Raw genomic sequence first — 27,418 nt, forward strand, 5'->3', positions numbered from 1 at the left:
TCTCCCTCCTTTTGCCCTAGATCCCTCATTTCCCTTGAGAGTGGACCTTCCTGGCCATGCTGTGACCAACCTGAGAACAGGGGTGGGTGTGATGACATCTGAGGACACAGGAGAGGGGCCAGCTCCTGGTAGGGGATGGACTTTGTAGTAGGCAGTGAAAGGAAGACACATGTGCACCATGGGAAACTTGTGTTGTCTTCCTCCATCCCCAGAGTGACAGACTCTGGTGGGATCAGGAGATGGGCTCTCAGTCCCAACAGCAATGCTTTCTGTTGGGCCAGATAGCTCTCGGCTCCCACCCCTTTGCAAGAGAGATGCCATCAGTGGGTGCTCTGCTTGCCATTCACTTGCTGCTGGGTGAGATAGCTACACCAGTCCCAGAAGTACAGAGCCTGGCGATCAGTGAGCTTTGTCAGAGCTAGACAGCAATCCATGCGGGAAGCTCAAGGAGGCTGACTCTGGAGGTCTGGGATGCCAGAAAGAAGGATTGACCCTGAGGCCTGCACTGAAGTCAGGGCTGCTGCAGCGTGTGGACTCCTGGGGCATCATTGTCCCTAGTGGCAGTCTGTACCTACCTTGAGCTTTTTGACGCTGGTGCAGGGATCATTGGAGAAGCTCTCTGTGTCTGAGATCTCAATGTCCTCTCCATATAGAACCCCAGTCAGGTCATTCCTCACCTGTGGACAGAGACAAATCAAGAACTTGGGTAGGCTGTTGCCAGGAAGGGCCCATTCACCAGGGTTGGCCAAGTAGGGGAGCGATTTTCTCTATGCCACTAAGACACAGAAGGGAGACACTGCGACGTGGCTCCAGGCTGGGGCTGCTCAGCCTGCCCTCGGAGTGTCTGTAAGAGGAAAGACGAGGAGATAGCCTGGCCAGAACCCCCATATTGCGTGGCCCTGGTCAGGCCATGTAATAATACCTTGTTTATGTTTTGTAGTATAAGCTCCAGTATGGCTTTCTGTTTCAGGGAAGACATAGCCAAGACTCTCAGAGGAACAATATAGAATGGAGTAGGGGAGGGAATGGTGGCATCTGACCATGAGGTTCCAACCTACAGGTTGTGCATGTGCCTACAAGGCAGAGGGCTGACAACTGCCATGCCATCATGGTCAGCCAGGGTGGGAAGACATAAGGACTTTCAGGGGCAGTATGACACCCTAGAGACCACATGGCTTCCCAAGGACAACCACTGTTGTTCCACTACCCTGCTGGAAATGGGCCCAGGACACTTCGGGGAGGCAGGGAGGAAGAAATCAGAAATCCAGCCTTCTCCCATATAAAATTCTCCATATCTTCTGGTGTTTATTTTTGTTTAAAGTTTGGATTAAATAGAACAAAGCTGGAGTGTATCTGGCTGGAAGCCATAGCTGGTTGCCCGTGATGCCCACCAATGGACCCAGTGAACCCAATACTATGGGGCTGTTAAGAAATAGGTGAGAGGCTTGTGACCTTGTCCCCTGGGTGTGACCTCCCTCTTTCTGAGCCTAAGAGGGGGAGAGTCTGAAAAGCATGTCTTGCTCACCCTGCTGGGATGGGCACTGTCAGAACCACATAGCAGCAAGTGTTTGCGAGGATGAGGGCACCTGGGGTGCTTGGGAACATCCTCTGGGGATGTACGGTGGTTCTAGATTCTGGGAAGCAGAATGGCACTGCCTCAGAAAACCAAACATCCATTGCTACCCGCTCTAGCAAACCCACTCCTGGGAATAATTCCCACAAGAAATGACAGCAGGGACTTGTCAGGCACACTCATTGTGTCAGCTGCTTTTTTTCCCAGCACTATGTCAAAGTATCTGATAGAACAACTGAAGGTACGGAGGATTTTTAATTTTATTTTTAATATTTTATATACCGTGTGTGTGTGTGTGTGTGTGTGTGTGTGTGTGTGTGTGTGTATCCACAGAGATATCCTGGAGCTAGAGTGACAGATGGTTGTGAGTTGCCCAACATGGGTCCTGGGAAATGAAGTCAGGTTCTCTAGAAGTGCGGCAGGCTCTCTTAGCCACTGAATCACCTTTGCAGCCTCCAGGAAGGTTTGTTTTCGCTCACAGTCTGAGAGGGCACAGTCCATCATGGCAGAAAATGGTGGAGGAGGTTATGGTGGTGGTGTGTGCAGCAGGGAATTCTCACACCTCAACAGATCAGGAACTGGAGCCAGACTATAATCCTCAGGGCCTGGCCCCCAGTGACCACGTCCTCCAGTGAGGATCCATCCCCTAAAGGTTCCCCAGCTTCCCCAGAGGCACTATGCATGGGGGACCAAGTAGTGAAACACATGAGCCCATGGGGATTTTACCTTCCAACTGTAACACCCATGACTACAGGACATTATTCACAGTAGCCCTGAAGTGGGAGCAACCCAAGGGTCTGTTGCTGGATGGACACCATAAACATATGGTGTGCACACACAGAGTAGCATATATTCAGCCTTCTAAAGGATTGCATTTCTGTGTATGTTACAACATGGCTGTCTTAGACAGAGTTTCTGTTCCTGTGAAGAGACACTACAGCCACAGAAACTCTTATAAAGAAAAACATTTAATTGGGGGTGGCTCCCAGTTTTAGAGGTTTAGCCCATTATCATCATAGTGAGATATGGTGGCATGCAAGTAGACATGGTGCTGGAGAAGATGCTGAGGGTTCTACATTTTGATCTGCAGGCAACAGGAAGTGAACTGTCCCTACACTGAGCATAGCTTGAGCATAGGAGACCTCAAAGCCCACCCCCACGATGACACACTTCCTCCAACAAGGCCACATCTATTCAAACAAAGCCATACCTCTCCTAATAACGCCACTCCCTACAAACAGATAGGGGCCAATTACATTCAAAATAAGAAAGACAATTACACAAGGTACCTGGAATAGGCAAATTCCTAGAGACAAGAGTAGAACAGTCACTGGGGATGGTGCTTAGTGGGCCCAGAGCCTCAGTTTAGGGTGGTACAAAGGGTCAGGACATGTATAACATGACAGTTGCATAACTTGTGAAGGCCCTTGTCCTAGCTGTGCACCTACAGATGGCCAAGGTATTTTGTACACTTTACCCCTATGAAAATAGACCTTCTAAGTCAGGCAGCGGTGGCACACGCCTTTAATCCCACTCGGGAGGCAGAGGCAGGTGGGTCTTTGTGAGTTTGAGGCCAGCCTGGTCTATTCCAACACAGCCAAAACTGCTACACAGGGAAACCCCGTCTCAAACAAAACAAAACAAAACAAAACAAAACAAAACAAAACAAAACAAAACAAACCTTCTTGTGTTAGCATTCATAAGATCCATCTAAAGCACACATGAAGGTGTTTTTTGGACAATCTAGCCTTGCATGTCACTGATCATCGGGAAGCTACCACAAGGAAGGGGAGCGAGTGTGCCTGTGGCAGCTGCCATGCTTCATTTCCTAGAGAGAGATGCAGATGGTTATTTGTGAATTCCACTTGGTGGTCCTGGGTGTCTATTTTGTTTTATGGTTTTCTGGATGCTTGAGATGTTTCATGGGAGACTTTTCTTTGGGGGGGCTGTTTTAGATGTTTTAAATTCACTACAAAATTAGAACAAAGAACATAAATTTATCTTACTTTCAATATGGTTTCTTAAGTCTCAAAGGCGGCCATTTTCTGTGCTGAGTATCTCAGAGACTCAAGAGCTGGCCTACTATGTAATGAGGTTTCAGAAAGATGGAGAATGCAAGCAAATGTTGAACATTAGCATTTTCTGTTTTATAATTATGCAATTTCCATCATGTAACAGAAATTTCATATTTGGCATAAGATTTTCAATTTATGATATTATTGCAGACCACTCTACTTCAACAGCTAACACAGTTATTATATCTCAGTATAGATTTCCATTTTATTTTGTTTGCTTTTAAAACATTATTTACTGAAGACATGCTTAAATACTTAAAGATATGAATTAAAATATAGGTAACTATATTAACCAATACATGGGAGACATTTTGTAACAGGAAGAAGTACCCCAGTTCTCCCACAAATAGGTGCCCACTCAGTGTTGCCTGCCTCATGGGGGTGGGAGTTACTGGCTGGCAATGCAAATCAGTGTGCCCACCAAGAGGCAGGCACTGTTAAGACATAGCTCTCTATCTGTGTGTCACTCACATTTGGGGAGGTGACCCAGCTTCTGTCCTCTCACCTGAAAATGGAGGCAGTGGGCAAATAGCTCATGGGCTGGATTCCAGGCTCATCTTGGAGGCATGGAATGGCTTTACCAGCTATGGAATCCATACATTGCTTAAAAGTGAGAAAGTATCCAGGGGCTGAGGGATCTGCAAGTGTGTCAGAGTAGGTGTGCGAACCTCTATTATATTTTGCTTGATAAAGGAACAAATCCACCCTAAAAGTGGTCTCATCCTGCCTGAAATTTCCCCTATAAGCAACTGAGGGGAGACCCCCAGTCTGGTGATTTTCCACACTCTAGCCTGATGTTTTAGAGCCCCCATTACCTCCCATTGCTCTTTGATGTTTGCAACCAGCTTGGGTATTTATTGTGACTGACTTTTAGGGGGGCAAGTAAAGCAAATCAACACTAATAGGCGTTTTCAAAGAAACAAAGCAAAGGAAAGAAGGATATAAGGAACCACCCCTTCACGTGGGGACTGGAAGACCCATTGCTTAGCCCCCAGCACCCAGGTTTGCCCTGAACCTGCAGTTCCTCTGGGCGACAGGGCCAGTTGTCTGAGCTGTTTGCTCAGACTGCGAGTCCCAGATTCTATGATCCCCTTTGCTTCTATTTAATAAAATCAAGGGCATATTCTTTTGGGAAAGTAAGAGCCCTTCATTCCCAGAAAGATAAAACGAAGATGGTGATTGATGTGTGATGGGGTGGGTGAGTTCAAAACTAAGAAATTGGAAAACCACGGAATCGCGGAGCACGTTTCAGAGGCCCGGGACACTGGAGGCTGGGCTGTCTCTGGAATCACACGGTTGCCATTCCCTGCACAGTGCGAGAATATTCTACCAAATATCACCAGAAAACATCAAAACCCAAAATCCAAAGCTGTCAAATGGGAATCATATTTGTGTCATGGTAAAGTCAAAATTGCCTTCTAGGAGTGCTGTGACAGGACATTCAGACTGGGAGTCAGACACACGCTGGAGAGCAATGCAAGCTACTCATAAACATGACCTCCAAGAAACTCACCATGTTTTAAGTAGGCTTGCTTACAACCTTGTGAGCCGATGTGGAAATCTCCCAGTAATCTCACTGTCTACCCTACACTACATTGGGTCCTGTGAAGGCTTGCCCTGCCAAGCTCCTGTCCCCTCCATGCTCTGTTGCTCACGCATAGAACCAATGAGGCCCCTCCTGTCCCTACCAGTCCTCCACGGAAGCCTCAGATGCCTGAGCTTCAGCAAGGCAATGTGGAGTCCGAGTTCAGAAGTGCCAGGATGAAGCCCAGGCAGCTGGGGAGGGATGTTTGCAGACCTCATCCTCAGTCAGCTCTCCTGCTGGGCTGAGCACCTCTTGTCCAAGCACTAACAGGCTTTGGGACTTCACGCTTTCATGAATTTTATAAACAGTTCTCACGGGCCCTGGGTTTTCTGGGATGAGATCTGTCTGTCCCTCCAATCTCATGTGCTTGCTTCATGCTCATTCAGGTCTGACACTGACATCTCCTTTTGCCCAGGCACTGGGGTAGCTGGTGATGTGCTCCTAACACAGACCTGACCTACTCACTGCCCTGCATCTCACTGTCTAGTGGGTGTGGGAGGCTTTCCTCAGATGAATTACCCAGTGAATGCATGAGTAACTGCTGAGGTCCTTCAGTTTAGTGTAACAGAGTCAGACCCAGGCCAAGAAAGGGGCAGGAAGTATCTAGGCTGGGCAGCAGCATGTGAAAAGATCCTGGAGGAGGATGGTACAGAAACTAGAGACTATTCAAGCTGGAATTAAAGCAGAGCCAAAATGAATGGTTGGGGGATAGCGTTGGAATGGAGCAAGAAAGAAAGGAGTGGTGGGTGGGGCTGGAGCCTGTGAGTCTTACAATTTACACTAGAGATGCTGTGATTTAAATGTTATAGAAAGCCTTTATGAGGAGTCCAGAAAGGAGCTGGCCTCAGGGTGGCTATGTTTGCAGTGATAACTTGGGTTGCTGTGGGGTCAGTGAAGGGTGAGGCATGAGGTGTGTGTGTATGTGTGTGTGTGTGTGTGTGTGTGTGTGTGAGAGAGAGAGAGAGAGAGGCTGCCAGAAGTCACAAGTTACAGAAGCATTAAGGGTAACTGATACTGTGCATTTTGTCTTCTATTGCTGTGGAAGAAATCATCCCAGCAACTCCAGCAACGATAAGCACACATGGTTCCCTTCACTCCCAGGGCTGGAGAACCAGGACATGGCAGCATGGAAGCCTGGCCAGGGCCTTCCTATGAAGCTGCAGACAAGATTGCACTAGCCTGTCACTGGGAAGATTGCTGTGCCACAGGAGCATCTGGGGATGCCCAGGTGTCTCCCAGCCGATTGGTGGGGTGGAGGTTTTCCACATGAGTCCAATGAGCTGCTCAAATTCCTTGCTCTGAGTTTTGAGAGAAGGTTCTCAGCTGAAGACCAAGGCAGAGCTTCAGGGTCCCATCATTACTCTCTGCTGGGGTTCCTCTCCAGCCCTTTCCATCTCAGCTCCATCTTGTCCTGAAAGTACTGACCAAGCATCCATGGTCAGACCACAGTCTCAGGCAGGGGAGGTTCAGAGCCAGTGAAGTAGGCAACCAAGGACAGAAGGCTGTGGGAGACCTGAGACACCAAAACACCTAGCTCTGTTGGCCAATCATTCGCAGGACACCATTCCCATGGAGGCCACTGCTCTCCTGAGGAATCATCTAGAAAGACAGAGCTCCAGATGAAGGTGGGGACAGATCTACCTACACTTATAAGTCTGAACATTCTAATTAGGTTAGAAAGGAACTCAGAGCAAAATGAGTCCCCAGCTCTCCTACGGAAGCCGAGCTAACCTACTTTGTCATTCAAATGCATCCGCTATATATAGCGACAGATTGTGCTGAAATGTCACTCCTCTTACCTGACTAAAACATATAATTATAGATTTACTTCTATTCATTCATGAAACGTGTCTTCACTTGATTAAACAGTTCATTCAAGAAAAATCCATTAACACACGGAGCGTGTTCAAATACGGCTTGTTCAATGCTGAGAGTGCCGACAGAGTTAAGATGCTAATTAGGCTAAATAGGCTTTGAAATGTCCCAATGTTTGAATAATTCAGGTCACTTTTACTGGGGCTCCAGCTCCCCAGGAACTACCATTAATTTAAACTAATTAGAAAATTAGCACAAAGAAGATCAAGGCAGGAAGAGATGGCTGACTTCAAAATGGAAGAGCTCTCAGAGGGAAGGGGACACCTGGTTCTGGACATAGCAGCCAGTGAGCCAACAGTTAAAGGGGCCAGGAAAGTAGAGTCTGGCTCAAAGCCATAAGCAGGAAGACTTGGGGGGCATGAAATGAGGATAACGACATAGAGGGTGAAGATGATGAGAAAAAAATGTCCTAGTGAAGAGGAAGGTGGTACTGAGCTCCTCATCACCAGAGGTATGCAAGCAGGAGCTGGACACTAAACAGGCTTCCTTTTCACCGCCAATGCCCATGGTTTTTCTAAACTATGCTTACTCCTTCTGATGTTCTTTTTGAAGGTTAAAGTTGCTGAAGCAACTCTGGGTAGCTGTGAGGGGTATTTTTTACTTGTCCCTTTCTCTAAGGTTTGCCCCATGCACTTTAATTCTTTTTAGAAGTTTCTCCCTGCGGTGTAAAGGCAGGCACTCCTGTTGGAACAGAAATCCACCTACTTTCAGGTGAGTTAGTGCTTAATACTGTGTAGTACCATAGTATAAAATATGAATAAAATATAGAGCAAGTGTGTAAGTGAAGATGTGGTATGTGGTGGTTAACTTTGGCTGTGAACTTGACTGGATCTGTGCGGGTTTGTGAGTTTCCTGGAAGGATTAATTGAGACTGGAAGACTTGCCCCAAGGTGGGCGGAACCTTTCCCACAGGCCTGGGTGTAAAGCCTGGGAAGGAGAAGTGGTGCTGCTTTGTCTGTCTGCCTTTGCCCCTTGCTGGCCAGTGCATCTACCTCATTGCTGCTGCTGCTTCTGCCATCCTTCACAGACATCTGAGCTCAGCTTCCCCAGCTTTCTAACGTGGCCTGGAGATGAGCAGCTCTGCACAGGGTCTCTGGTTGAACCAAAGTTCATCGGCTGACTAGACCGCACTGGGATCCTCCTGTCTCCACACCCTCCTGTCTCCCTCACTGTGCACGTGCATCCCTCTCTATATACTAGCATCACTCATTGTGCACTAGAGTCACTCACTGTGCACTAGCATTCATCAATGTGCACTAGTATCCCTCTCTGTGCACTAGCATCACTCACTGTGCACTAGCGTCCCTCTCTGTGCACTAGCATTCATGTCCCAGGACAAACAGTGTGTTTCTCTGTTACTGAGAACAGGAACAGAGATGTAAGGTGAGCTGGACTTCGTGGCATCTTGCTGGAGGCTGAGAAGGGGGCACTTGGACTTGGGGCTGGCTCGTAAGGGGCTGACCCAGTTCCTTTCCACACAAGCTCCTCAGGTCCTGGAGGAAGGCGGGGTGTTGCATAGTACAGCACACAGGAAGCCTATGAAGGGTGAGTGAAGGATGGAGGATTGCCCAGGGAGCGCAGAATCCATTCTTACTTGGTTGCGGGGTGGGGGGTGGGGAGGGTGAGGCTGAAGGTCGAGTGGAAGAACTCCACAGAGTCAGAGTCAAAGGGGGCAGTGAAATGACTTCCTGGGGTGACCCATAGCTCCAGCTGTGGTGTCCACCCCTCTGTCTGATGCCCCAGTCCCTGCTTTGGAACTTCTACTCCCTCTCTGAGCTCTGTGCTACCCTGCTCTCTTCTAAGAAGGATTCTTGTGTATATGTGACCTTGGATGGATCTTTGTGGCCCCTCCCACTTACAAATTGAGTGACACCCTTTTAGGGTACCCCTGTCTGGCTTTCCAGTTTAAACTCCTTCTTTTCTGGGCACTACCATGGACACCGTGTCTAGTACCTTCTATAGGAAACTCTTATTCCCATCACTGGTAACAGTCACCTATGACTAAAATGGGTAGCTTCATCTCATATCGTACCCCTTCTCCAATACAGCACCCCCAATGACTGGTCTAGCCTGCTTGGCTTCACTCGGAGAGAAAACATTGGAGCCCTATGCCCAGGACACTAACTAGGCCCCACCTCTTGCTGGAACCCAACACATCCTCACCTCCCCCCCCCCCAGCAGCCTAGTCCTGTTCTCTCTGGAATTTGACTTTAATGAGTAGAGTCTCTGATTCTTCTGGCTCTGAGATTCCCAGTTAGGTTGGTCCAGTCGGGGCTATGGGGTGTCTCAATAGATATCAGGAAAACAATGGGATCCGGGGATATAAGGGCTAATGGGTGGCCCAGTAGGCATCTGAGAGCCAATGGGATCCCAGTAGGGGTCTAAGGACCAATAGGAGGCCTGTAGGTTTCAGAGAGCCAATGGGAGCCCAGCAGGAGGTGGAGGGTCAAAAGAACTCCCCAGGACATCAGAAGACCAGGAGACAGCAGGTGTGAAGAGGCTGGTGGCAATCTCAGCAGGCACCAGAGGGATAATGAGAGGTCTCAGCAGGTGTCGGAGGGCATCTGGAGCCCAGGGGGCACCACAAGGCCCAAGAGAGGCCTCAGCAGGAGGAAGTTAAAGTTCATGGTCTTTCTTTGTAGCTCCTTTCTCTGGGGCTGGGTTGCAGCCAGGTTAAGCTTGCCCTGAAGAATGCGGGTGGTGGTTCTGATTCCCACCCTTCCAGTTCTTGGGGCCTCGTTAGCCTGAGTGGTTCCCCTTAGTCTTGCCCAAAATACTTGTGTGAAGTTTGCTTTCTTCTGACCTCTGTCCCCCACCATATGCCATGTTTCCTACAGGATTCTTCATGGGTAGAACGCTCATGCTTTGTAGGTGCAGGTTACCAAAGGATAGCTTGATGGCTGTACTCACATTTTGTCATAATCCCTTACAGCCACCTGAGTTCCTGGGCTCTACTCACCCTCACAGCCCCATGGCCCCTCTCATGCTCCTCCTGCTGTGCCGCCTCCCTCCCTTTCCCCCCCACTCCAGCCTCATTTTCTTGGTTCTGTAACCAGGAAGTTCCTCAGGTCGGCCAGGGAATCGCGAGGTCCCCTTAGACCCAGGCTCCCCATTGCTCCTGCACAGACAGAAGCTGAGCTGTCTCAGCTTCCTCAAGGTTAGGAATGACAACCTGGCCACCCTTGGCCAGGAGCCCAGAGCCAGCCTCACTCCTGCTGAGTGTGCGTCTTGGGTGGACGCTGCCCCCAGTGCTGAGCAGACTGCAGTGGCAGCAAGGCCCATGGTGTGCTGAGCGCAGCAGTTTGGACAGTGCAACTTCCCTAGGAGTTGGGGATTGAATCTACTCTGCAAGTGGAATTTTCCAACTGGGGTGCAAACCTGAAAGCCAGGACAGGATAGCTGTCATTGTGGCATGTCTACCCACCTGCCTGCCTCAGGCTGTGTGCAGTGAGAGGGTCTGGAGGCTATGGGAGTCTCTGAAAAGTCCCAGAATTGTGACCTGGATGCATGAGACCACAGGGCCCCTGCCACCAGTGATGCACCACTGAGCATTTAGTACCAACTAAGGGGAGGCTAGAGAGGAAGTCTAGATGTCACCTTTGTTCCAGGTAATAAGACGAAGTAGAAATGCCAGAACACTCTAGAGGGAGGTGGAAAAGTCAGAGTGGAGAAGGCAGCACATGTCTAACAGGTGGGAAGGATAGTGTGTGGGGTCCCCTTCCCCAGTGCCCTTCAAATGCTTTGTCTCCAGGACTGAACTTTAGTCTTATTTCTTGCTGACGACAAGGAGCAGCTATCTTTTCCCACAAGGGGCCAGGGTGTAAATGGTTTAGGAGTTGCTAGCCTTCCACACTCTGGGACAACTAAGTTCTGCTGTTATATAGCAAAAGAAACCATAAGCAACATGCAGAGCCATTAATGAGCATGGCTGTGTTCTTGTAGCTTTGAACCCATGGTTCTGTGCTCACTGCAGGATGTGGGAAAGAGGAAACCACACAGACCTGGAGTCTCACAGCTCTGTTTGTTGTATCCCTCCATCCTGACCACTCTGGGGGGACAAGAGAACCCTGGAACCCCTTAGTCTCCTGAAAAAAGGGACCTCCACAGCTTACTCCAGGGGCTTGTATAGCATCATTCACCTCAGGGTTCAGGATCTGGGATGCAAGTGGCAGTAATGCCATAGAACCGAACCCAAGAGGTGTGTGATCTCTGCAGGAGCAAGCTAGCCTGTACCCCGTGAAAGCCCGAAGGGGTGCACTGATGCCCCTGGTGGGAGAGATCTCTTCATCACTCCCCAGAAGGAGCAGCTGTGCCAGCTTGGTGACTCCCCATAGAGGGCCAGAGGCAGCTGTTCGCAGGCTGGATACGGCAAATTGTGTGATGTGCTGTGTTCTGGGGCAGGCTGCCAAGCCGAGCTGGGGTGCCTCTGCACCCCACCCCTCCACCGCCTGCTGCCCTGCTGCTGACTCACCAGCAAGGCATGAATGTGCCAGAAGGATCCGGAATGGCTCTCTAGTGAAACACATGGCTTCTGAAAGGGACACATGGAGACCAGGAGTCAGAGGATGGGCTTCTGCTGTTTCCATTTGAAGGTTGTAACCTTGGCAGGGTAAGGAGGATGTGGGGAAGCTCCATCAATACTGCTGAAGGCTGGGCTATGGATCAGGTTGCCAGACGATGCGTCCCTGGCAATGGCAGCAGGCACTGCCCAAGCCTGGCAAGCCATGTTTGGCAGGAGAATTTCTCATCAGAGGGCATGCTAATTTGAAATTTGAGAGGGAGAAGGAGCAAACCCAGGAAAATAGAAACCAAAGCTATAAAACCAGGTGATGTGAGGGCGAGCGTAGAGGAAGACTTAAAAGGGAGCCACGGAACAGGAAGCGCTGAGAACTTCTCATCACTGTACACCGAAATGCAGAAGGAGAGGCCATCTTAACTATAAAGGCAGGGAAGCTGAGCACAGATGTCCACCTCCCACCTAGGCTACCTCCTTCTGCAAGTGACAGAAAGGACCTTGCAAGGCAGTGCAAAAATAGGAGAATCTGCCTCAGTGTTGGGAAAAGAGGAGCGAGAAACATCAACATGCCAGCAATTTTGAGGAATTTCAGCTAGGTGCAATGCCAAGGAAACCAGATTGAAGACTGACTCATAGCCCTGTTTCCCGAGAAGGGGGCGCTGTGCTGTGGGGAGGGTGAATGTGCCGGAGGACTGACCACATACATAGCCTGTGATGGATGGCTCGGCATTGAAGGGTAGGCTGGGTCACAGGAGGGGTGAGGAGCCCACTCAGGGGAGCCCCCGTCTCTCCATTCAGCCCACCCGCCTTCAGGAGTAGCTTGGCCATGCTGTCTGATAACAAGCAAACAGAGCTCTCCAAGTCTAGTTTCCCCCATGGGCAGTCGAGGTGCCTCCCAGACACTGCAGGCAAGAGATCAAGGACAGAGGCCAGGAGCGGCCCTGAACACCTGGAGCAGCTGTTCCCTGCCTTCAAGGAGAAACCACAGATAGCTGAAACAGTCCTGCACCATACAACTCCTTGCCCTCAGCTGCCTGTCCATGGCTAAGTTTTGTATTATCTCAGACTAGTTCAGCAGAGGCAGCTGAAACAGTAGAGACCCAGGCTGTGTCCATTGCTGATGCAAGGCGTTTCTAGGTCGGGAAGGCCCATGATACACTGGGAAACTGGAGACTGCGGGCAGTAAAGGAAACAAACAGGGAACATGAGCAGAGGGAGGATTTCATCAACGAACAGATTTGCTGCTGGAAGTAAAAGGAAACTGTGACATCAGTTTTGTACTTCTGAGTTGAAAGAAAACCAGGACTCTGAAATGCTGGAAACGCTAGATACAATAAAAGAAACCGGAATTCAAAGGACCCAAGTAGAGCCGAGAAAACGGTAACAGAGATGAATTGGATGATCAAATATGAGAGTTAAGGCAAATTAGAAGCAGGCCGAAGTGAAACTTAGTCATAGAACCCTGACCTGAGGTTGCTAGGAGGGAACATCTCCTGGATGTGGTCAGCAAGGGAGGTAAAGATGCCAGAGATGCCAGACAGAAAAATGAAAAAAGAAGAGTAGATGCAGAGGCTCACTCGGGAATTAGAAATGTAGTCAGAGGGGTGGTGGTGGTAATGATTTTTCCTGTAGCTGTGACAAAATACTTGACAAAAGCAACTTAAAGAAGGAAGGAAAGGAGGGAGGAAGGAAGAAAGGAAGGAGGAAGGAAAGAGGGAAGAAGGAAGGAGGGAGGAAGGAAGGAAAGAGGGAAGAAGGAAGAAGGGAGGAAGGAAGGAAGAAGGGAGGAAGGAAAGAAGGAGGAAGGAAAGAGGGAGGAAGGAAGGAGGGAGGAAGGAAAGAGGGAGGAAGGAAAGAGGGAGGAAGGAAGGAGGGAGGAAGGAAGGAAGGAGGAAGGAAGGAAGGAAGGAGGAAGGAAAGAGGGAAGAAGGAAGGAAGGAAGGAAGGAGGGAGGAAGGAAGGAAGGAAGAAGGAAGGAGGGAGGAAGGAAGGAAGGAGGGAGGAAGGAAGGAGGGAGGAAGGAAGGAGGGAGGAAGGAAGGAAGGAAGGAGGGAGGAAGGAAGGAGGGAGGAAGGAAGGAGGGAGGAAGGAAGGAAGGAAGGAGAGAGGAAGGAAGGAAGGAGGAAGGAGGAAGGAAGGAGGAAGGAAGGGGAGAGATGGTTTAAGGAGTACAGGATTGGGTCCATGCTCAGGGAAGGCATAGCAGTGGGGCATGAGGCAGCTGGTCACACTCATCTGTAGTTAGGAAGAAGAGATGAATGCTGATAGGCAGGTGCTCAGCTCGCTTCCTCCTCCTTATTCAGTTCGGGAACATGGCCTATTGACTGGACCCCAGACGTGTTCCCACGGATCTTTCCTTTTCAGTTAAGCCTCTCAGGAAACTCTCTCACAGACATGCGCAGAGGCATGTTTCTTAGGTGATTCTCAGTCTACCCAGGTTGACACTGAATACGAACCCTCGAAAGATCTCAGAACAAAAGAGAAATAATTACAGATTGAATAGAAGAAAACGTTCACAATAGGAAGACCAAAGTCATCAAACAGAAGATGCAATCATGTTTTAGAAAAAGCATACACATATCAGATGAGTTTATCAGTCATGCTTGCCTTAGCTTTATTCACTACAGCAAGGAGATGGAGCCAAGTTAGCTGTCTAACAAAGTGAATGGACACTGAAAATCTGGTACATATACAATGGAATATTATTCAGCTCTAAAGAAAAACGAAATCACAACATTTTCATGAAAATGGATGGACTTAAGAATGCATGTCACACACAAGGTCACACACTCTCGGGAAGAAAACCTCCTGTGTGGAAAATGTATGTGTGTGAGTACAGTAAAACGTGCCGAGTGGAGAACAAAGGGAGACGCTTTAGGTGACAAGCATGAACCGATGTGGCTAACAGACACTTTAGTCATGAAAGAGCATATATATAAAGCCCCTTTTCTAATTTGATCTATGTTGTGGAATTTGTTTTGTGTGTGGTGGTGGATAAGTGCATAGGATATATTTGATAACAAAATTATAAAATTGTGTGAACCACAGTTTCCAGGACTGTTGTTCTAACCGTCCAGGGATTTGCTGAGATGAGAGAACTGGGGTCTGGTTAACCCTACTGCATGATCTGTTTTATTGGCAAGTTCTTTGTAATAGAGTTTTAATAAACCTTTTAAAAGTCTAAATTCCTAAAAAAGAAAGAAAGGAAGGAAGGAAGGAAGCAATAGCCATGTTTTAGAATAAGCATTCAAATATCAGATGTGTGTGTGTGTGTGTGGGTTTTTTTTTCTTCTTCTTCTTAATTTAGAGGGTGAAGACTTCTGTAAGTAGCTAATAAAGAGCAGGGTTACTGCCAACAAAACAACTGAATTGGAGTCATTGAACCTTGATGCAGCATCTGGAGAGGGTTGAAGAAGACAGGAGGGTAAATTTGTCATTCAAAGGAGACAGCAGAGAGAAACTATAACAGATGTGAGGGCCAGGTAGACAGAAAAATCATGTGACCATCCTGACATGCATGACTTAAAGAAGGCCTCGTGCTCAGCCACAGATGAGACATCCACATCACACTCCCTCTCCTAAAGGCTCAGGGGCCATTGAGGACGAGGGGGCAGTAAGAGCCAGAGGTCAGGAAGGAGCAGACCAAACCAGTGTCTTTGGACATGACAGGGCCACTGCACTCATGAGCTAACAGAAGCTATGGTTGCCTACACAAGACCTGCATAGATCAAACCAGTCAACATCCTAGTATGGGGAGGGCAAGGGTTCAGGAGCCCCTATCCCTAACCAAGGAGCCTGCAACTCTGAGGAGCCCCCACGGTTAACTGAGGAGCTCTTACCCCTAACTGGAGTTAATGGCTTCTGGGCCAGGGAAAATCTGGTAGAAAATCTTAGACTTTCATTGGGTCTGCTTTCATTTGCCCCTTTCTGGTTTGTTTTCTCATCTTGGCTGCATATCTGATATTTGTATGCTTCCTCTCCAGTAGATGATCCTGTACCTATATTCATATGGGTAGCACAGATGGGAATCAATAGGTTATTTAAAAAGCATCAACAAAAAGAAAACAGGAAGTTGAGAGAGACTGGGATGGACCTGGGAGGAGTTGGGGTAAGAATAAGAGCAGATATGATCAAAATACATTGCATGCATAATGAAATTCTCAAGAAATGATACAACAGTATATTCAAAATCCTAATAAAATATAACACTTGTGCTAGACAAGGCAGAGAAATTCAAAGACATGTCAGTAGATACTAGTTGGTTAAGTGAGGATCTGAATGTTAAATCATGGTTCCTGCCATGTAGTTTCAAAATAAAATCAATATGGCAGATTACAGTTGACAAGGAGTATCTATAATGTAAAAAGTAAAATAGAATAAAACCCAAAAATCAGAGGTGATGGGGGCACGGGGTCAATGGTGTCACAACTTCTGAAGCTTGCCACAGACAGACATTCCTGCATTTCTGTGCTGGAAACTAGACAAGGAGAAGCTAAATATTTCAAATCTAAACAAAATTGCAAAACGCTTCATTATAATGGCGAGGAAACAGCATTTATCTAAAACTATAGTATAGGCTAAAATCCTGACCAAAGACAAACTTAACTCTATAAACGCATTTCATAACAACCAAGATGAGGGTAAAAAACAAGCATGCAAATCCACTTAGAAAAAGAATGGCAAAATAGAGAAGATATTAATAAAGAGAAAAGCAAAAGAAAATAAACCAGAAAGTGGCGAATTAGAAAAAAAGACTCAATAAGGGTCTGAGTTTGCCCTTTTCTTTGCAAGACAAGAAAACAATGTGTCTCCAAAAATTTAGCTTTTGCCCCGCCCCCTGCTTTGCTTCCACCAATCAAGGATGGCTGTTTTATAAAGCCTGGAGTCTGGGGTGGGAAAATGGAAGGAGCCTAAGAGAGACACTTTCTGATTCTTAAGAATGTAGAGGAAAGGAAGGGGAGGGGGAGGATAGGGGAAGAGGCCAAGAGGATTTTAGATTCATAGGAGGAGCTGAAGGTACAGGGAAGTGTGCCCAGGGAACCTGGATCAGGGCGGTAACCAGGCAGACCAGTGCCACTAGCGCCACCAAGTGGCAGCAGGAAGCAAGGGCTGCAGAAAGTGGGCTCTTTCCGGTTTATGTTTTTTGTCAGTTTCTGGAGTCATCATTCATTTCAGAGAAGGCAGTGATCAAAGTTCCTAATCATAGGAACTAAAGCTAAAATCACAAAAACTCTTAAAAGAAAATTTAATGACTTCAGCGTAGCCTTGTCTGTCCTGAAACACACACACACACACACACACACACACACACACACACACACTGGGGTAGCCTTGTCTGTCCTGAAACTCACTCTAGACCAGGTTGTAGAATTCAGAGATCCAGTTGCCTCTGCCTTCCAGGGGCTGGGATTAAAGGTGTGAGCTAGCGCTGCCTGGCTTCAGAAGACAACTGACTTCATCAGAATGAAAAGCATGTTCACAAAGGGCTTCATGAAGAAGGTGAAAAATATCCCCAGCACGCAAGGCAACACTTCAGATTGTATCAGGACAGTCCTTAGCCTGTGAAGGACCACTTCTGGCTGTTTGAATTTACAATGGTCCAAAAGTGACACAGGCTTAATAAAAATGAAATTTCAGATTTTGAATTTTGATATCTTCCTCTCAGGCTAGTGATACATGGAATGGTATTCTTCTCGACTCTGAGCATCATCGAACCACAGTTCCACTCAGCCACACACACCTAAGCACTGAAAATCCCTTCTCCACAGCAGCCCGTGTGACTGTTGCTTCTGGGTTACATACGTTCAATAAATTGCATTAAGTACTTAATACTTTGTTTCTAATTAACTAATTGATTGATTGACTTTGAGGCAAGGTTTAATGTAGCCCAGAACTTGCTATGTAGCCAAAGATGACTATGAACTTCAGATCCTCCTGCCTCCATCTCTGCAGCGCTAGAATTATAGGCATGGGCCACCATGCTCAGTTATGGATTGTTTTGTTTTGTTTTGGAGACAGGATCGCTTTACATAGCCCTGGTTGTTCTGGGACTCACAATGTGGTGGTTTTGAACTCAAGAAAACCATTTGCCTCTGCCTGCAAGTACTGTGATTAAAGGAGTGTACGGCATGCCCAGTAATGCTCGGCTTTATGTGGTGCTGGGACCTGAACTCAGGGATTCATGCATGCTAGGCAAGCTCTCTACTTACTCATCCACACCTCTAGCCTGACATTTTACTTTAAATTATCCTTTGTGTAGACCGTTTTGTACATGTGTAGGCTAGTGTAAGTGTCAGAGCACACGGGAGATAGCGCAGGGTAAGTCACAGTGCTCACTGGGTTAGGTATGTTATTAAACACATTCTCCATCTGCTCTAGCTAGTTCTTACTTTTCAGTCTATAAGTTTAACAGGATATCCCCATTTTAAGCTTTGAGTCAGGAGGGATGAGTATCTGATATGTATCTAATATCCGGGATATATGAATACTTCTTCTAACCCAATATCAGAAAGGACAAATAACCCAATTAAAAATTAAACAAAAGATCCAAACAGGCGTATCTTGAAAGAGGATATTCAACAGCCCAGAAGAACATGCAAAAAATTTTGATATCTTTACAGATCTGAGGGGAAATACCATCAAACCCACGATGAGGCACCACTTGTTGTCCAATGGGGTGGCTATAAATTTTTAAATGGAAAATAACAAGTGCTAGCAAGGACATGGAGGAGTTGGAACCCTCACAAGTGGCTTGGATGTTGGTGCAAACCAGAGAGTGGTTTAACCATTCTCCAAATGTTTCTGCAAACACAGAGTTAATCATAACTCTTGGATGGGTGCATATGTAAAATAATAAGACATATGTACACCCCCAAACAAGTACACACAAGCATTTGTGGCAGCATTATTCACGGCAGAAACAAGCAAAATATATGTCACCTGATGAGCGAGCTAAAAAAAAAATGTGTCACAGCCTCATAATGGAATATTATTTGGCAAAAAGAGCAAAGTGGTGATACATGTTGCTATAAGGATGAATCTTGAGAACATTATGCTAAGTGAAACAAGTTCAACCCAATGGGCTATATATTTTATGATTCCATTTAGATACAAGTCTATTAGAAGAAAATCCATGGAGGCAAAGAATTATCCGTTTTCAGGACCTGGATGAGAGGAATGAAGGCTAATGGACACAGACATGGAGTTTCTTTTGGGGGAAAAGACATGTTCTGGATGAGGTAGGGCAATGGTTGTTTCCCTGTGTGTATACCATGGAAAATTTAACTGGATGCTTTAGGATTTGTTTTTTTCAAGTACTCTCTGTTGGAGCCTCTGATGACTCAAAGTGTTGGGCATGCTGTCAGAAGGCCCACAAATCCCTCCCAGGACCCAGAAAGTCACTCCATTCTCCTCCTCAGTCTGCACCAGCCATAATGGCCTTGATGGTGTTTCTCTTCACACCAGTCCCCTCCATGCCAGCACCCCAACAGCTGCCTCTTCTGCTGCTCTCCTATCCCTGACAAGTGGACCGTGAGGCATCCTGGAGACTATTCTCACACCACCACACTCTGCACTGTCCAACAGAACCCCTGAGCCCGCCTGACTAACCTCCCTGGCACTTACTATCATCTCATGAAGAGTCACTGGCCCAATTCTCCTCCTGTCCGATCCCCTGCACAGGGACGCAGATTCCCTCTGGGTGGAGAGCATTCCATTCTCTGCTGTGTTCATGTGACTGGACTTGGATGCACTTCATAAATGCATGCTGTGTGTGTGCATTATGAGAAGACCAATGACCGTAATTTCTCACACTTGTACATTGAAGAAAAGACAACATGGCTACCAATTAAGAGTCTAGGCAGCCACTGTCTTGTAGGTCAAAGATCTACACGCCTATACAGAGAAAAGGAGAACAGATCATCTCTCGAGATGGTGGGGAACATCCAACTGGCGTCACAACCTTGCCAATGATATTCTTGAAGGCAAGTGTGAGATGGGGTTACTCAGTATTATTATTTGAAGACATCGCTCTAATGTCTAGTGAACACAACAAGATGAACAGCAAGGGCAAATGACAATGGTGGTCCCTGAGTGCTCTTCTAATCCTTGAGTGCTTATGCATATTGTCTATTTTGATTCAACCCCCGAGGTAATCTGAGTATGCCCCCACTTTCAGAGACATGAGAAAATTAAATGAATGATACAGCCCCTCGGGAGCTCAGTTAGGGTTAGAAATCTGTTTGAAACCAACTAGAAACCTGCTCATTTGCTCTGAACAACTGTGCGAGACGGCACATTGAGAAGCCAAGAAGACAAAGATGCTGATGCTGGGAACCGAAAGTGGGTCCATTCTTAATGTGGATGTTGCTGCTGACTGCCTAGAAAACTCAGGGGATCTGAGAGAGGATAAACTTCTGGAAGCAATATGTTCAATACACTAGTCCTAAGAGGTGCATGGAGATCAATGGCTTTCCTATATGCCAGCGATCACCACTTTAAAAATATCCTGGAAAGTAGATCCCATCCTCCAAATCAATGCTCATTGCAGGACACAGAAATAACACCAACAGCCAAGGGAAAGAACCAACATAAAGAAAATGAGGCTACTTCAGCAGGAACCAAATGAACCACTCACTCCATGTTCATGAATGTGCACCAAGGGCTACAGAGATGTCACATCTTCAGCACAGCAATCAAAGAGTGGCCAGAATTCAGGCAAGAGTACCAAAAGCATTCGAGGAGGCTCACCACAATCAACTGGGTGAAAATAAAGCTGTGAGCAAAGAAGGGAGGCCTTGCTTTAGCCATGTTATAATCAAGCACCCCTTAAAACACAGGGTGCTAGTCCACTTTGGTGGTTAGAGCAACAGGACAGGTTTAAATGGAGGGACAGAGGATGAAGCTGGTGTAGCCCGACTCGGTGCCACCGAGACACTAGGCACTCATTGAGGTTAGTGACACATGCTGAAATGATAATATTTTGGACATATTGCAACCAAGGGAATGAATTATCAAAGCTAATTTTACCTATTTATTTTAACATTTTAAAATGTAGTCACAAGAATATCTAAAGTCACATCTGTGGCTTGGGTTACATTTTTGTTCCATAAAACTGGTCAAAACTATAGAAATGTATGTTACTTTCTAAAGGTTACTTTCTAAATGCATAGGCATTTAAACGAGTCTGGAACAGATACAGCCATTAAATGCTGAAAGAATAATTGAGCATCTGGAAGCAGGAGAAGAAAGATTTGATGTTTCAGACTTCACTTGCAGAAATTCCAGATAAGCTAAAAGGCAGCAGAATCACCTGAAGCAAACAGAGACACAGTTACAGGAATCCCTGTGACAAGGAAGTTCAGCACAGCATCAAAGGGGGGAAACAGGGCTCAGACAAATACAACTGCATAAAATAGCAAGATTCTCCATATGACACATACCACCAAAGCCAAGGTTCAAAGACACATGGAAAAATAAGCAAATACCTACCACAAACATGACAAAGGGCCATGACCTTATATAGAATAGACTCACAAACCTGCGAGGGTAGGACAGTCAAAAAAAAAGTGCCAGTCATATGAGGCGCCAAACTCACAAAAGGAAAATTAGAAACAAGAGGATCCTTAGGAAAGAGATTTAATCTCAATAGTAATCAAAGAAATGCAAATTAAAAGGGCAGTTGCCAAAGATGAGAGAATACTCGACACAGAGCTGGAACTCATTGGTGTGATCTTCTCGGAGGACAATTTGGCAATACACACAAAAGGTTCAAGACGCACGAGTGCTATTTCTAGGAACCATCCTTGGAAAATAATCAGAGATGCGCAGACAGAAGTCCAATATGAGTCCATTGTATCTGTGCATATAATCAGTGAAAACTGGCAGTTACCTCCGTGTTCTGTACCCGGGCCTCGCTTGAGGAAATGATAGCATGTGCAACAGCAGGATTTTTGAACAGAGTCTGTATGGAGGTGACCGGATACAGATCTGCCTCTTTCCTTGTTCCAAAATATCTTGAAATGACAAATAAATGTTTTAAAGGGGGGAAAAAAGCAGTAATAGTTCTGGAAGGCCATCAGCAGGCAGAGTATTTACAGACACTTGTGAACCTGGGTGGATGCTCCCTCCAGGCTGGGAACTCAGGAACGGGACATCACTCATGTCTGGTGTCCTCTCCACTGTGGCCGGACAACTATCATGACCTGAGTCTGATGCTAAGGGTGGTTTGTAGGCTTCACCCTCCTGAGGTCCGAGTGTAGGAGACTTGTCCTCTTTGTGACTGCGATGGGAGGTGCAGAGCTACAGGACATGTGGCCTGGTTGGAAGTAACTAGATTGCCAAAGGCATTTCTTTCAGAAGGAGGAGGAGCAGCTCTCAAGAGAGGGTTGACTAGCCATGCCCTTCTTCCTCACGCCCTCGCATCTGTAGTGAGGCTCTGACTAGAGTCCAGCTGATGCTAGTGCCATGGTGCGGAACCTCCAGAATGACGACCTGGACAAACATCTTCTCTTCATACATTTTCACTTTATAGAGAGTGTATACCCAGCCACCGATGTTTTACAATAGCAATAGAAAGATGGACTAGCATATTGGGTTATGATTGATTTTTAATTTTCCTGTCTTCTCTGCTATTTTGCCAAGTTCCTGCCTTAAGAATTTTTTTAATATTACATCTAGAAAATAATAATCAATATTTTAAAAGAAAAAGGAAAGAAAACTTGACATTTATATGCAAAGAGTAACCACAGCTTTATAACTTTTTCTTTTTTATGACTGAAGGGACCTCTGGCTGGTTTCCTGGCTTTGTGTCTGCTTGTCCCAATCTCCCCTCAGGACTGTGACCACCCCCACTCTCTTTTTAAAATGTGCTGTGGCTCCCTTTAGCTGACAGGAAACTTAGCTTCCTTGTGGCTGGATCTCCCAACAAGCTATTCACTCTTTCCTGGAGGTTCTAGGCTCTCGGCAACATCCCCTTCACTCCTTCCTGTTATCACGTGGTCCTGATGCTCCTGAGCCTGGCAGATGGGCCTTGGGGGAGAGCTCGCAGTCAGAAAGCACCAGAATAGCTGTGGAGAACCTACACACATGCTGCCTGTCAGCCCAGAGGCCTGTCTGAAATAAGACGTCCTGGGAGGATGTGGTGTGAGCAGGTGCTGGTCTCCAAGATTCAGGAACTGGGCAATAAAAAACTGGCATGCAAGAGTTCTAGGGGTCTGTGAGGAAGTCCCCGAGAGATGGACTGCTCAGCCCACACAGGCACCTGCTTCCTTCTGGGGTTAAGAGGGAGTCAAGGATGCTTGCCCAAGGCTCTCTTCAGCAAAGGGGCAGGTGTAGCCTGGAGGTATCATATATACCTAACACGTCTTGCCTGTCACACTCTGCCAAGGGTACACACCTCTCCATTTTGGGTGATGGAATGGAATCACACAGTAGGTACTCAGGAAGTGACCACAGATAACAGGGCAATGGTTTTTCCTTCTCCATAGGGCTTGATGCAGTAGCTGCTTCCCAGGGCCAGAGTGGCATCCTGGGAACTCGCTGGGGTGCAGGAGGCACAGGAAGTGTCTCTGGGAGACAACCCAGAGACTGCCTCAAAGAAGACAACTCCTCCCTCACCCCTGTTCTGGAATCCTTGTGGCCCTTTGCTGAGTGGTTCTCACACAGCTACCCCCAGCAGAGGACCCTGAGGTCATGGTGGAGCGTTAGGGAGGATCATCTGCCAGACCCAGGGGCTTTTGCCACAGTGGATGTCAGCCATGTCCTGGGGTGGAGAGAAGGCAACAGCCACACACCAGCTGTGCTCTGAGATAGACTGAGGCATCCAGCATGGAGCTCTGCCTTCTCTCCAGAAGTCCCAGGGTGTACACATTGCCACCAAAGTGACAGGCACTGAGCCCTGGACGCTCTGAGGAGCAACAGCTCTCCCCAGTTGTGTTGGCCCCAACTGTGCAGGAAATGGTGTCACAGGGAGCCTACTAGAGGGTCATGAAAGACATTTACAAGAAGGAACAAATACCACATGAAGTCCTGGGTCTGCCCCATTGGGACCATAGGAGAGTATGAAGACCCAACGTCCCTCCCACTGGATACTTCTCTAAGTTAGGTCCAAGGAAAAGCCACTGAAAGACCCCTGCCCCACACTCAAGAGTGAAGGTCCAGTCACCCTAGGTCCCCAAACCTCCATCATCATTTCACCGAGTGTGAACATCCCCAGCAGTATTTTCCTCCACCCTCCCGCAGCCCTAGAGTGGGGCTTAGGGTCCCACTCTAAGCCACAACCAGGAATAGTCTGTGAGCTGGCAATAGTTTCATGTTTTCTAGTATATGGAATGTGAATATAGGGTATTAAGTTGCAAAAGCCACAGCCTGGATTCAGACCACACTCCAGAGAACAATGGACTGCTGTCCTCCAGCATGCCAAAGAGGCAAACAGCCACCTTGGTGTGGGCAGGCTATGGAGTTGATCCTGGCAGCCGCCTCATAGGATTAGTTCCACCTAGAGCCAGAGTTTGGGGAACAGAGTAGATGCATGCTTGGGTTGCAGCCAAGCCAGTCAAAAGTATCAGTTAGTTCTTCAGCTGAGAGTTCTGGTGAGGGTCAGGACCCTAGGTCATTAGGACTAGAATCTGACCCATCCCACATCCCCTCCTGTCTCCATATGATGGCTCCGCCATTAAGGAGTGAGGGGTGGGGTCAGGGACAAAGATCAGAGGTTCTTAGTGCTCCTGGCCTACTTGGTGCCCATTGCTTTCTGCAATTTCTCCAATATAGTAATGCTCAAGCCCGAGCTCAGATTTGTCACTGGGCCTCATGTCTGAATCAGTGGTTCTGGTGTGAAGCCCAGCGATGTTACTGACGCTTCTGATCCTGGTACCACACTGCAGTAGGGATAGGACTGCACCATCCTGAAAACAGAGGATCCAAGTGTCAATCATTCAGTGCTGACTAGTAGTTTCTCACCACTCAATACCAACATCAACCAAAAGCACCACACTGCAAATTCCGGGTTGTTGCTGGTTCTAGTGGCTGGCTCAGGATTTTTACTAAGATGTCCAGTAGGTTTCCCATCAGGAAACAATGTCACAGATCCAAAAGCTATCAATGAATGACATTATGCCTTGTTTGAGTTCTAAGGAAATCTGAGCTATTGGCTCCTCCCATCTTCTCAATGTCTGGTGACTTGGGCAGGAGGCAGGGTTGGTACCACATGGAGGGCTGTGCTGGCATTTCCCTGTGTCTTCCATCCTCATCCCACCATTCCTGGTGCAGGCACCAGAAGAAGGAAGTGTCAGCCCTTCCAAGTGTGACAGGCCAAACAGAAATCCTTGATGGGAGCCCTCAATGAACCTACACAAGCCAGGGAGCACATGCAGAGATGAGCCAGAGAGATGGGGTGGCCAGTAGTGAGGGAGCTATGAAGTGGGCAAGTAGTATCTTATTGTGCATCACGCTAAGAGCCCATACAGGGAGAAATGACCTCAAAGGCCTGAGCATACAGATTCCACAGGAGAGGGAATGTGGACCCATGGGGGAGGGCGCTACTGCCAGGGCAGGAGGCTCTCTGAAGGACCCCTTAAGAGGGTCTTTTGGGTTATGTTACCCATACTCTGGGCCCAGTTCCTGCTTAAAGAGAAGGGAAGAGTTGGGATTCTCACAAAGGTGGCCTGTGGCTTTGGTGCATGGGGTCCTTCTGTTCTCTGCTGTAGGCTTTGTTCCAGGATGCTCTCTAGAAGATCAAGCAGCACTCCAGAGGGGCTCCCCACCCCTGTGGTGGAGCAGATGGCCACTGGGCCTTGGGGAAGGTTCCAAAAGGTGCAGGAGGGCCCCAAAGGGCAGGGGCTTTGAAGAGGAAACTCCACAGATGGCTACTTTCTGATCATGGGCAGATGAAGGGTCATGGTGGGTCCTGCCACTTGAAGGAGGTCTTTGGTGTGGAAAGGTCATCCCCAGAACCTTCCAGACCACCAAGGATGAGGTAGGAAGTCTTGGAACCTGTGTGCAGGGGAATCATGCTGTGTTGATGGAGGCCCTAGCCCCAGATGAGGAACTGGATTCCAGATGATGTTGAAAACAACAGCTTCCTTGTATGATGTCTCTGCCTTTCCTAGCACTGGAGTACATCTCCTGATGTACTCACTCACCCCAATACTCAGAGGAAGAAGCACATCAGTATAGTCACACCCCCAAACCAAGACAGAGAACGCAGAGGCAAGAAGCTGCTCCACACCCTGCTTCATGAGAAGCCACTAAGCACCTTTGAGAATGGCCGACCCAGAACACTAGCACCACCAAACAGTGACGATGTGGAGTCAGAGCAATGCTACTTGTGGCTGGAGGAATGCACAGTGTCCTAGTCACACTGGAAGGCAGTTTCCTAGGAAACTAAACAATCCTACTGTGTGATCCAGCAGTCAATTCCTTGGTCTTACTCAATGGTGTTGGAAACATATGTCCACATAAAAATCTACATATGGGTGTTTATGGCTGAACTACTCCTAATTGTCCAAACTGGGAAGCAACCAAGATGTCTTTCAGTAATGAGTGGGCAAATTGTGGCATATCCAGACAATGGAATATTAGTACTCAACAGAAAGTGGCTACCACACCAAGAAAAGACATGGGAGACCTGACTGTGTGCCAACAGTGACATAATATTTTAGGGCAGTGTAAATATTTTTGTGTGCTTGCTTAGCATGAACAAGGCCTGGGTTCAATGCCTGGGTACTGCCAGGGAAACAGGACTCACGTGATGTTAGAACCACAGCTGTATCCTGGTACAGGTTTGCCTAAACACAGAATGTGCGCCGCTGGGTTAAATTCTAACAGTCTCTGTGCTTTGGGTGAAGATGAATCAGGGTCAGACATCACTCTGAGGAGGGGCAGTGGCTGATGGTGTGAAAGTGTGTGGGGTGGAGATATATGTTATTTTCTGTTTTCCTGAGAAATTGAAACTGCTGCAAAACAATGAAACCTTAAAAACAAACAAACAAAACGAAGGTCAAGTTTCATATCTGTGTCCCTGGCAATGGCAGCATCGGGGTCCTTGGGTACCCCTCCACCCAGTTAAATACCCTGAGCTAGAGGCACTTACTTCCCAGTCACCTGCCCCAGCTCATTTGTTTCACAGAAGGAGATAGACAGCATGAGTGATCTGTCCCAGGTGGCTTTGCCAGTCATTTTTGTCATGTGGAGAGGATGCCTTAGCAGTCACAAGAGGCTAATTACAAATGGGCACAAGTGAGAGGGAAGACCTGGGTAAGTCTGTTAAAGTAACTGACAGAGACACTGGAAACGGAAGTTGTCTAGCTGGAAAGTTACACCCCAACAAAGCTGCTGAAAGTGAACAATCTAATTTAGGGAATCTAAATTTTAGGTTGGACTTAAAAAAAAAAAAGTGTGTCTATAATCCCAGCACTTGGCGGATAGAGGCCAATGCTGCACAGTGAGACCCTATGTCCAAAACTCAACCAACCAACCAACCAACCAACCAACCAACCAACCAACCAACCATCCATCCATCCAAAACAAAATGGGGGCAGGAAGATGGCTAGGTCAGTCAAATACTTTCTATGCAAGCATGAGGACCTGAATTCATATCTCAGCACCCGTGCAGAACATCAGGTGCAGTGGCATGCACTTGCAATCCCTCTTCAGGGAGATGGAGACAAGTGGACCCCTGGGCTGGCTGCCAGCCAACCTAGCTGAATCTGTAAGCTCTAGGTACAGTGAGAGTTCCTGCTTAGAAAAACAAGGTGGAGAGTGATTTAGGGAGACACCTGACATTGACCTCTGGC

General features: G+C 47.4%; 1 protein-coding gene across 1 annotated transcript in view; it reads right to left on the minus strand.

Annotated features, from left to right (window-relative positions):
* Positions 1 to 27,418, minus strand: part of Gabbr2 (gamma-aminobutyric acid type B receptor subunit 2) — a 335,072-nt gene that overhangs the window by 157,339 nt on the left and 150,315 nt on the right. The window contains exon 4 of the mRNA XM_051187733.1: positions 576 to 677. Within this exon, the coding sequence (XP_051043690.1) occupies positions 576 to 677 (102 nt within the window). The remainder of the gene's footprint in view (positions 1 to 575; positions 678 to 27,418) is intronic.

Source organism: Phodopus roborovskii, unplaced genomic scaffold (assembly GCF_943737965.1).
Source record: "Phodopus roborovskii unplaced genomic scaffold, PHOROB, whole genome shotgun sequence".
Lineage (NCBI taxonomy): Eukaryota > Metazoa > Chordata > Mammalia > Rodentia > Cricetidae > Phodopus > Phodopus roborovskii.